Source organism: Augochlora pura, chromosome 4 (assembly GCF_028453695.1).
Source record: "Augochlora pura isolate Apur16 chromosome 4, APUR_v2.2.1, whole genome shotgun sequence".
Lineage (NCBI taxonomy): Eukaryota > Metazoa > Arthropoda > Insecta > Hymenoptera > Halictidae > Augochlora > Augochlora pura.
Window position 1 is genome coordinate 1,788,468 of NC_135775.1, and position 12,562 is coordinate 1,801,029.

Below are 12,562 nucleotides of genomic sequence, written 5' to 3' on the forward strand. Positions count from 1 at the left end.
GCGGGTGGTGCCCGTTGAAAAAGAAGTTGTCGGTTTCGAGAGAATGGAGGAGGAGATAATCCGTCGTCGGTGGAACAAAGTCCGGAGGAGGACGACGGGGTGGACGAGGCGGACGAGTTAAAGGAGGAAGGCGGTGGAAGCGGACCGGCTAGGAGCGTTCCGGAGAACCGGGGGGGGGGGGCGAGGAGGGGTGCCGGGGATCTTGAAGGAACCATTTTCGTTCAGTTTGTTGTGTGAACTGGAGCGTCGAGCCCCGGGAACGCTTCGGTTTTTTATTCGGCCGGGCGCGCGACATAGTTTCTCGCCGAAAAACCTTTATTGTTGCCGACGCGAGAGACGAATAGTTCGGGAACAATTCTGATACGGGTGGGGGGAGGGGGGTGGAGGAGGATGGCTATCGAACGGCGGACATTATACGTCGCCGGCAGACGGCCTCTTATTGGGGGCTCGCTTCTCCGGCGCGCTCTTTCATCCGAAATGAAAACACCGGCCGCACGGATCCGTCTTTCCTTTTTCTCGGCTCGGCCGGTCTCTTTATCGGACTCGCCCGGATCCGGGGCTGCGTAAATGTTCGATTAGGCGTCGCGCGATTATCAAACGGCGAGAATTAAAATCGCAGGGACTTTCGCGACGATTTATTTTATAACGAGGCCGCGGAGTTTGTCGCGACGAATATTGACACTGTAAAAATATAAATAATATCCAAAAATATTGACACGGATATATAATATTCGGAAATATAGCTAATACTAATAAATATTGATGATATTACGAAAAAATCGATATCCAAAAAAGGCTGACGATATTTTTAAACGTCGGACATACCTAACAATATTAACAAAATCGAGCAACCAGTCTGAAATAAAGCGCAAAGTCTGGGAGAGGAAGTCGTCGACTGGCAGCGTGTCAAGCTACGGCGCGATTTATCCGGAAGCGGTGAAACGCCGGGCGTATCGGTCATCATCGGATTGTCCCGAATTCGCGGGACACCGTGTACAGTCGAAGACTAAATTGATTATATTCGAGCGGGCTGGGGTCTGTCAATAGAGGACAGGGGAGAGCTGTGATTCCGGTTACAGTGATTCGACGTCCGAGATCTTGTAGCGACGCTGGTTGTCCCGATCGAAACTAATACCTCGCGTCAAATATTACGCCGCTCGCTTTACCGGCGCCGCTTCGCGCGCGTTTCAGTTTCCGCGGAAAACATTTCCCACGTCAATATTAGCAGGTGAATCAGGATGCCCGGCCGTTATATGCTCGCATAATGCGCGAGCGCGGCGGTGTCTCCTTCTCGTTAACTATTAACGAACCCTTCAATTAACCACGATCCATTATTTAATGCACGATTTTATTGATACACCGTTTGAAATATTCATCCGCGAGAGATAACGCGACGAATCGGAGGTATCTACCACCACCGCTTTCCGCTCTATCACGTGACAAATGGACGGCGTATTTATAATTCACCGTGACAACAATGTTAACACGCGCCTACGATAGTGGCGCGCGGCGTCAATCGACCAGTTAACTGTGATTGACGAGTATACTCGCCACGGAGAAGTGGCGCTGTTTTATGCTATGACGAGTATACTCGTCACAAAGGAATTTCAATATTTTCGAGCTATGACGAGTATACTCGTCACAAAGGAATTTCAATATTTTCGAGCTATGACGAGTATACTCGTCGCAATGAAATTTTAATATTTTTGGCTATGACGTATATACTCGTCGCAATGAAATTTCCACCTTCCAAGTAGTGACGTATATACTCGTCGCAATGAAATTTTTACCTTCTAAGCTATGACGTATATACTCGTCGCTATGAAATTTCCACCTTCCAAGCTCCGACGACTCGTCGCGATGAAATGGTAACATTTGCCACTACGACGACTATACTCGTCAAAATCCCCAAACCAAATCACTGAAATATAATCCTGTAATTTCACATACTTAATCAAATCTTAATCATGTTTTCTCCTTCTTTGTTCCAGGTAAGTGTACCAGACTTGCATCTCTCAGAAACCAATCACCACTTTCTAAATAGGTAAATCAATTTTGTTACCTTTAACGCGCTATAAGTATTGCATTAATACTACCAACCATCAATTTATCTAAACAGAGTGTCATTATACTCTATACTTTATACTTTGTACTGTATACTGTATACTCTGCACGACGATCGTAATCGTAACGATGCGATTAACAAATACGGTGGGTCGCGCCGATTCCCGTCACAGCCGTATTGCATATGCATGCGCGATAAATCTTTTAATGCGCCTAACGCGAAAATTTCGACGCCTCGATCTGCATGACAAATGGGTTATCAATTCCGTAAGCGATACAGGTATCGCGATTAGCGCGAGCCTAAATGGCCGCCGACGGAGTTCGATACGATTTTTTACGTATATTAAATTTTACGTATACATACAAACGTATGTTCGACTTTACGTATACATCTATATACAGTATAGAAATAGATTCGAGTGGTGCTACGCCGATGCGTCGAAACAGGAAAATGATACGTCAATTGTCGTCCGTGATTCCGTGATGAAAGGTTTCGTTGGAGGGCGGACGCTTAATTAACTGTTACAGCAAATTGTGGAGCGAAATTGTTTCGCCGAAATTCGCGGCACGGAAGCTCGCGCGGCGAAGGAGAAGGAGAAGTACTTGGGAAAATTAATCGTCGATATACGGCTATTGAAATTGCTAATTAAAATTTGAAAATCGTTTTGTTGTTGTACAAATATTGTGTTGTTACGATATTTGTTGTAATAAGTATATCACCGTGACAATTATGATATTATTATGGTATTATGAATATTACGATATTATCATGAAAATTACGATATTACTGTGAAAAATATAAATATCGTGATTATTGTTGCATTATAGCGAGCGTTGTGATATCATAAAAATTATTTCACCGTAGCGATAGTTATGATAATATTATTAGAATTACGATGTCGTTATATAAATTATCAAAATATCATAGCAATTACAATATTACAAGCGTCTAAAACCGCGGCAATCTAACCTAAACATCTTCGTTCGCCGCACATTCGACTAATCCGTGGATAATTTCATTTGCTTCCCGCGGCGATGAAGTCCGGAAAATGATAAAAGTTCGACGCTCGTCCGACTTTCTTTCCAACGCTGTACTGTATGAGAATGATCTCGCCGCAGAAAGGAACCCCTTTCGATAAACTTTCCCCGCGCAAAAATCTCAATCCGCCGCCGAAAAGAGGAAGAAGAAGAAGAGAAAAAAGGAAAACTTCCGGTTGTTCGTTTGCTCGGAAAGTTGACTTGCTTTTCCGCGCCGCCGTTTTTACCGCGAACTCCCATATCAGCGGTCACGTCCTCCTTCCTCTAACCCCCTTATCTCCACCCGGTGAGGAATATAAACCGCCGCGACCGCGCATGCTGATTCGTCGTCCGCGGAAGAAGCGGGTGGACCATAGCGGGCGCGGAAAATAAAGCACCCAATTCCATAAATTCTATACAGTCAGTCCCACAAGTATTCGTACCACCATAAGAGAAATATCTTAAAATCAAGGGATGCAATTTTGCAATAAACTTTTCATTGTCTTATTTAATATTTTTGGACGTGACGGAAAAGTTTGGAGAAAGCCTGGTACAGAACTAGAATTAAAAAATGTACAAGCAACTGTAAAATCAATATATCTTTGTTATTGGTTAATCAATATTCTCATAATTTCATATAAATAAAATTTATACATGTGTTCATTCATAATAAAAAATTTTTTGAAAAATCTTGGACGCGTCCGTTGATTTCAACAAATTTCTCTCGTAAGCAACGAGGATACGAATACTTCTGGCATTGACTGTACGTAGTCCACGCGGCAAACTGGCTTGGCTTTGGCCATACGCGAGAAATTGAAGTGATTTCTACCGGGGACAAGGGGCGTCGATATTTAAATTAATGAAATGCATTGTTGAGGGATTTATAAACGCGGCCGAGGCACTGCGGGCACAATATTGAAATTAATATATCGAAACGACGTAATAATAAATATTGAAATAAATGTGGCTAACGTGCCTGGGTATGGTATTGATGTTAATTGAATAGTTTGTTAAGAGATTTATTAATGCGGCTGGTGTTGGGGATGATGTTGAAATTAATTGGATAGTTAGTTAAGGAATTTATTAATATGGCTGGAGTGGGAGATGATAATATATAAATAATATGCCAATATATAAATAATCGCCGAAGAAAATTATTTATTTATTTCAGATGGTATATAAAAATATATTAGTTTTTCTATGATGATACGCAATAATTTAACATCGTTAGAACGAAAAATCCATATTTATTAACCAAACCCATCTTTTTCTGTTATCTCGTATACAGACCGCCATTTTTATTATCTTATAAATAATGAACTGCTCTATATTAAGCAGTTAAAAATCTTCTCTAATCTAATTAAAAATCTGCTCTAATTTAGTTAAAAATCTGCTCTAATTTAGTCAAAAATCTGCTCTAATCTAGTCGAAAATCTGCCCTAATCTAATTAAAAATCTGCCCCGACCAAGCCGAAAATAAGAAAAACAATAGCCGGCGCAATCAAGGCTGATTCGGATCGATGACAGAAAAAGCCGAGGCAACGAAAGTATTGCCGAACGATAAGATCGTTAATGGTCGAGTAGGTGGGGAGGGGTGCGGAGTGTGATATGTATCTCACGGGAAATGAGAAAGCTTGAATGACTTCGCAATATCTGGCTCCCCTCTCTCCCCCCTTTAAGACGCCTTTTTCCCGCTCTCACTCCCCCCCTTGCAACGTCCTTTTTAAATGCAACGATGCAGCTGCAAGATGCGGCGCGGTTTACTTTTACGTGCCGGCACGGGTGAAAGGAATCGATTTACTTAAAATGGAAACATGCGGTTCCATTATGCGCCGCGAAAAAAGATGTACGACATGTGTATACCTGTCGAATGAATAGTTCACGAGAAGTGATTTTTCTTTCGGATCGCGGCTCCGTTGGATCGCGCTGCTGCGCCGCCGTTCGACGATGAAATCGTCGACTTTACGACGGCGACGAAAAGTGTTGTCGACGACGTGTTTTGGGCAGTCGTTTTTGTCCATCGTTTATCATTTATTATATATCGCGGACAAGCGAATTTGTTCCTAATACGTCGAGATATTGTCTATACATTTCCTTGAAACGTATATGATATATAAATACTATATTCTTATATTTTATATAAAATTTTATTTACCATAAATTCTATTTATTAAAATTTTATATAGTATATATGTAAATGCTATATCTCCATATTTTATATAATACCATATAAATACCGTAATTTTCATATTTCATACATACTATATAATAGACCAGAAAATATTTATTCTGTTAATTTAATCCTCGATAAATATTTATCCGAAGCATTCCGAATATCGCGCATCATCCCTGTCTGAACGGCGGCGAGACGCGATACGCGGGCAGGAGGGTCTCCTCTCGCTATCTCCCGAATAAAACCCTCTCACGGTTATTTAATAAGCGAAGCGCGAGGAGAAGTCAGGGCCCGGACACACAAAAGATTGTATTTTCGAGCAACAAAAATTCCATGGTAACCGTCTTTTCGTTGCCGGGCTTCGCCGCAGCGTTGACGTTGAGTGACGCATGCTGCATAATTCAACGCCTCGGTTGTAATGAATGAATTACCCTGCGCCAACCCTCGCTCTCACCCCCCCCCTCTCTCTTTGCTTTACTCTCTCTCTCTTACCCACTTTAACTCTCTCTCTTGTCCTCACTCTCTCTCTCTCTCTCTTTCTCTCTCTCACTCTCTCTTTCTCTCTTTCTCTTTCTCTCTCTCACTCTCTCTTTCTCTCTTTCTCTTTCTCTCTCTCTCTCTCGCCTTCGCTAACCCTTTCGACACACCGCCGCAGTCCCCGCGTCGAGGAACAGTCGGCCCGGCCGTGTTGCAAGACCAACCCCCCGCCGCAATTAGAAGAGCAACTTTGCAATCGGGCGATATTTGTGGGTCGACTTCTCCAACGGCTCGCGACACCTTCGAGCACGTTAAATCGGGTCGAGAGTGAATCGCGTCGAACAGAGGTTCGGCTGCATATCCGGCCGCGGAAATGCTTACGAAAGCGGTGATTTATTTGCTTAATTATTTAGCAGATTTTACCGGGCGAACTACCCCCTTTCCCTTTGGAAAATTGATGGAAGTATAAATAGTCACATAAGTCACTAGATAGAACTCTGTTCAATGAATTGACACGAAATATTTGAACGAAATTCTCTTTGATAAATTTATTCGAAATATTGCTCCGATAAAATATTATTCGACGCGTATAAAATTTTATTTAATATACATGTCGATTCAATATATATCTTAGTCGACGAGTATATTGAATAAAATTGTATTCGTCCAATATTTTAATCAAACTCTTTCGACATCATTATTTTCGAAGCTGGAATTATTTTCGATTAAAATTCGTCCGAATAAAATTACCTTCGCCTGGTATTGGAAAAAAAGAATTCATTAAATACAATTTTATCCTATCAACAATTTCAATATATTCTTCGAATAAAATTCGTCTGAATATATGTCTGAATAATATGTATTCTATTTGAAATATTATTCGAACAATGTTCCACGTAGCTGCGCGGTGTTCCACCGTGAGAATTATCCAGACAGACCCCGTCAGACGTTTCACGTCGCAGCTATGCTTGATCCTTTCCACTGACTAAGTATATACGCGGCCCGTATTCCACCTAAACTCTATCGTTCCTTATCGAGACGGCTGCCGATAGCGGCCGAAGACGTTGATAGATCGACGGCGTCCAGGCAACAAGTGTTGAGAAATCTCTCTTGGGGAGATATGGGGAACCGAGAGAGAGAGAGAGAAAAAGAGAGAGAGAGAGAGAGGTGGAGATAGATGAATGGCTAGGAGGAGAGAGAGAGAAAGAGAGAGAGAGAGAGAAATGGCTGGAGAGAGATAAAAGGGAGGGCGAAATAGATAGATGGATTAATAGATAGATAGATAGGGAGAGAGAGAGAGAGAGAGAGAGAGAGAGAGAGAGAGAGAGAAGGAGACCTAGAAATAGCGAGAGAGGGGTGAAGAATTGCGAAAACAGAGTAATAGAGAGAGGAGGAAGAAGAATAGTGAAAACAGAGAAATAAAGAGAGAGAGAGAGAGAGAGAGAGAGAGAGAAATAGAAATATAGAGAGAGGGATGAAGAATTGCAAAAACAGAATAATAGAGAGAGGAGGAAGAATAGTGAAGACAGAGAAATAGTGAGAGAGAGGGGGGAGGAATAGCGAAAAGGAAGAAATAAAAAGACAGTGAGAGAAATGACAATAAAGCAACAGCGAAAAATACTAAGGTCGCGATACATAAATAACGACAACGAAAAAAGAGACCGACAGAAAGAAAGAGCAAAACTGAAAGAGCGATATATATGTATATATAGAGAGAGAGATCGTTATATCGGCAAGGGGCAAGTATGTGAAGACGTCGTTCCCAGTTGAAAAAGACGGAGCACCGAAGCTTTGGACCGCGCGTGGGAATAAGATTATCTTAGCGCGTAGCTGCCGCAGCCCCTATGATTTATGGCATTTGTTTCTCGCACTCGTCCGGCGAATTCGTGTGGGAACACGTTTGCCCCTCGTTCTTGTATACGCGAGAGACCCAGCCACTTCGTCTCTCTCTCTCTTTGGCATCTGAATATTTTCTCCATTCGTAAAAAGGAGAGAGAGAGAGAGAGAGAGAAACGACGGAGCCTCTCTTCTCGAACGATTTTCGTTTCGTCGCGGTTACACGCGCGTCGAGGACAGTTCAACTCGATACACTCTCCGGCATTAAGTCGGCGAGAAGAGCGGTCCTCGCAGTCGACGATTCAATAATGTCCTCTCCTCCTCGCGGCCGCCGTCTCCTCCTCACTAACACGGTTTACTCGAATTTCGATTGGTTGGATAGGCTACGAGAGAGAGTGCGGCTTCAGCCTGGCTTGGCCTGGCTCGATATTTTCCTGAACTTGTTTCGCCGCGGCAAACTTCTTCTCCGTAATAATGTTTTATCGAGTTATTAACGGCGGATTTGCCGCGCACCGGGGACCCACCAGTTTCTTCTTTTTTTCTATTAGTTTGTAAAAGCGATCGGCGAGACGTTTATCAGACAGCGAGGCTGCAATATCCGTCGCGACGGCGCAGAATAAATTATTAATGCATATTTTACTCGAAGCTAGGTGCAATAGTTGTTTAAATGGTAAATAGTAAATAGGTACTATTTAAGTAGGTGTACTATACTATTTAAGTACGTATACTATACTATACTATTTAAATAGGTATACTATACTATACTATTTATATAGGTATACTATACTATACTATTTAAATAGGTATACTATACTATACTATTTAAATAGGTATACTATACTATACTATTTAGATAGGTATACTATACTATACTATTTAAATAGGTATGTAATTGATACCACATATAATTATACGAAAAGATAATGTATATTAAGAAAAATGGTAATTTAGTTACGAAAGACTTCGTTTGCGCAAAATCCAGCCTAAAAGAGGTTAAGTATAAAATATTCGTCCTAATAATTTTTCAATTATCATTCTGCCTGGAAAATAGTGAATTTAATTGTCGACTTCAGTCTTTCAAAATTGTCAATCGACGTCGCAGAATCCTCTGACAAGCTCGGTCCATTTCTCGCGGCGTTATCCGCGCCGGAGCGTTCCAAGATGGGTGCCAGGAGCCGAGCGGCGTTTCGTAACAGGTACCACCTCCGCCCTCGCGGCGACGTCGACACTAGTTCAGTAGGCCACGCGGAAATTAGGATGCGTGAGCCGCCGTCGCTTTGGTCCCGCTCGTAAACTCCCCGGAACGAACCTGCTATTAGATTACAAGGGAGTCGGAGGTGGCGGACGCCTATTTGTCCCCCCCCCCCCCCCCCCATCGATGGGGTTCGAACAATGCTGGATCCGTTCTTCCCGAAAGCCTTGTCCGTATAGGGCGTCGCGGTAATTGAATCCAAACACACTTCGGGGTGGAGGAGGGAGGCATAATCAGGCGGGCGTCGCGGCGCGAGCGGCCCGTCGCGCTATCAGATCAATTCCGAATGTATCTGGAAATCGGGGTTACTATGTATGTGGAATGATGACGCAGCACCGCGAGAGCCACCTAGCGTGGAACAATCGATCGCCGGTGTTTTTCATTCGCGCGGTTTTAACGCGCGCTGCTCTCCTCTCCTCTCTCTCTCTTTCTCTCTCTCTCTTTCTCTTTCGTGTACGCATCGCCGCTCTATTTTCAAGCGTTTCTCCAACGCCGCCACCGTCGGCGCTCTCTCCCCTTTCGTCCCTCTGACGGTTAGCCGTCGTCGACGTTGGCCGTTAAAACGGGACAAAACGGTCGCGCGCCGGCTTTCCGCGTTCGTCTGAGCTTCGGTCGTCGACTAAGGCGTACGATTCGTCGCGGCTTTAAATTCGCCGAGGCTTTAAATTTCTGTGGTTTACGAATTCTTGTAGTCTTCGAGTTCGTATAGTCGACGAATTAGCATAGTCTTTGAGTTCGTATCGTAGACGAATTCCTATAGTCTTCGAATTCATTTAAGCTTCAATATTCGTATAGTCTTCGAATTTCTATAGTCTTCGACTTCGTATAGTCTTCAAATTCATCTAGTTTTCGAGTTCGTATAGTCGGCGAATTAGTATAGTCTTTGAGTTCGTATAGTCTTCAAATTCATCTAGATTTTCAGTTCGTATAGTCGGCGAATTCGTATAGTCTTCGAATTTGTCTAGGCTTCAATTGGTTCAATATTCGAATTTATTTAAGCTTCAGAATTTGTCTAGTCTTCGAATTCGTATAGTCATCGAATTTATGTAGCCTTTAAATTAGTCTAGTCTTCGAATCTGTCTAGGCTTCAAATCCATCTAATCTGAAAATTCATCTAATCTCTAAATTCGTCTATTTCCCGAATCCAAAAACCACCAATTCCTCCAAACACCCTCTCCAAACTCATCCATCCTCCCAATTCATCCCGCCACAAAATACATCTCGTCCTTAAATTCTCCTTCCCCGCGACCCTCTCCAGCCTGAAAATTCCCACACCCCCCGGATTCCCTTAATCTCCAAGAATTCGCCTAGGCCCGAATGGTCGTCGTCGTCGTCGTATCCGCGTCGGCCGGATTACCCCCGACTCCTGCGGGGGTGTAAATCATCCGGGAATCTCCCCGGAGAAATAGAAACACGCCGTCCAGGCTGATAGAGGACACAAAGGAGGGCCGATAAAGCCGAACAGGAATTAAATGGGGAAAAGAAGTATCGAAGTACTACCTCGCAGCAGCAGCAGCAGAAAAAGCAGTAGTAGTAGTAGTAGTAGTAGTAGTAGTAGTCAACGGCAGCGTCGACGACGACGACGACGACGACGGCAGAAGCAAAAGCAGCGAGTTGCCGATGAGGTCGGAGATTGTTCGCTGGCGGGAGAGAGAGGAGGGGGGGTTTAGCAGGAAGCAAGGAACGGGAAGGATGAGGACGAGACGCGACGGTGCTGGCGTGTCGTGTCGGTCGTGGAAGAGGGAGAGATATCGGGAGGGGAATCGAACGGAGAAGGACGAAGGACGAAGGGCGGAGGGCAGGGTTACTGGATACGGTGGGCGAACATTGCGGTCCAGAGGGACGAAGTATAGAAAGAGATAGAGAGAGAGAGGAAGAGAGGAAGAGAGATATATATGGAGAGAGAGGGAGCGGGTGGTTTACGGCTGACGAGGGGTAGCGACACTGCCGTGTCGGCGAGAGAGAGAGGAGGGGTGGGGGTTCGCGAGGGAGAGGAACGCGGCGGCGGCGTTCGGAGCGTCGGTGGCGAGGGTGGGGGGCGGATAGTTAGGCGGTGGGTGGGCGATAGTCGGGGGTAGTGGGTCGGTCGGTTGGTTGGTTGGTTTGCGTGGAGGAACTGCGCGGCAGTCGAGGCCGCGAGGCTCAGTGCTGGGGAGCGGAGCGCCGCGATGTGTCAGCTTCTCAGTGCTGTTCGACACGCTTACGGCTTCTTTCCTCGCTCGAACTTTTCCTTTCTCCGTTCGGCCATCGAGTGACGGCATGCTGCTGTAAGGCTCCTCCATCCGGTTTCTCCTCGAGCAAAGAGCGAGAGCGAGAGAGAGGTAGTCGTCGCCGCCGCGTTCGTTGTCCCCTCGCGAGTAACGCGTCGCGCGTCCGCGGTCCGCGAGTGCGTCGTTCGCCGCGTGTGTTGTTTTTGAGTGCGTGCCGGAAGAGAGCGGAGGCGGGTCGCGTCGCGTCCACCGCGAGGCCGCGCGACAGCCTGCGATGAGCGCGAGGATCGCGGCGATGATGGCGCCGGGCAAAAGCAGCAGCGTCGCCGTCGCTGGTCTCGCCGCGTCCGCCGCGTTCGTAGTAGCCGCCGGATCAGCCACGCGCGCCTCGCTGTTCTAACCGGGGCCACGGTGGAGCGTTCCGGCCAGCAGCACCACCAGCACCGTCGCCGCGTCGTCTGCCAGCCGATGGAAATGGATCCGTACGGGGTCGGTTGGCCGCCCCAAGGTCATGGTGCCGCCGCCAGCAGCAGCGGAAACAGCGGCGGCGGCGGCGGTGGCATCGGCGTCAGCAGCGACGGTGCGAACACGATCCCGCGATGCTGGAGCCGCGCGTGCAGGTCGACGGAGCCGTCGCCGATGCGGCCGATCGAGCACAGCATGCGGTCGACGGAGGCGATGCGCTCGATGGAGTCGATGAGATCGATGGACTCGGTGATCAAGCAGCCGTCGGCGGACCCGATGCGGTCCGCCGTCGACCACCATCAGTCGAGCAGGTCGCTGGAGGCGATGGGCAGGCCGCCGATGGACCAGCAGATACGCACCGAGCAGCCGCGATCGGTCCAGGTCGAGCATCCGCAGCCGTCAACCTCGTCGATGTCGCCCGGACGGGGCGGCCCTCCGGTCGGCTGGCCCGACGTCGAGCACCACGCGATGCGCGCCATAGAGCACCCCTGCCGGCTCAAGGACCACGCCAGCTACATGCACGACCATCACTTCGGACGGATGCACGACCACGGGTGCAGGTCCGTCGAGCACGTCTCCCGCATGCTCGAGCACCGTCTGCACGAGCAGCACCCGGGCCGCGCGCCGATCGACCAGCCGCCCGCGTGCCGATCCATGGAGCAGACCCCGTGCCGATCCATCGACCAGACCACCTGCCGGCCGATCGAGCATCCCCCCATGCGACCGCCGCCGCTAAACTACACCTGCCGACCGCTCGATCACGCTCCCGGAAGACCCATGCCCATGGACTGCGTCATTTACGGGCCGCACACCCATCCGCCGCCCAGGATGCCCACCGAGAGCCCGTACCGCGTCAACTGTCCCGTGCACAGCCCGTTCCGTTACAGATTCCCCAACGGCGCTGCCTCCGATTACCACTCGCACCAGGTAAGAGAGTCCGCCTTGCCGCACCTCGATGCAACAGCAACCGGCCAGTCAACAATCATCTCCCAATTTGAGAAATCAGGTCCATCGTCTATCACCCGCCCAAGACGTTACCCATCGACGTCTCCTCCGCAACTTTGCCTT

General features: G+C 47.0%; 1 protein-coding gene across 6 annotated transcripts in view; it reads left to right on the forward strand.

Annotated features, from left to right (window-relative positions):
- The window catches only part of Cask (peripheral plasma membrane protein CASK), a 222,577-nt gene that overhangs the window by 80,632 nt on the left and 129,383 nt on the right, over positions 1 to 12,562 (forward strand). Inside the window, exon 1 of one of the 6 annotated variants that reach the window (XM_078179416.1) lies at positions 10,976 to 12,421. The exons of the other annotated variants lie outside the window; for them this stretch is intronic. Coding sequence (XP_078035542.1) covers positions 11,498 to 12,421 — 924 coding nt within the window. The 5' untranslated portion in view covers positions 10,976 to 11,497. Of the gene's footprint in view, positions 1 to 10,975; positions 12,422 to 12,562 lie in introns of those variants that run through there. 6 annotated transcript variants of the gene reach the window in all.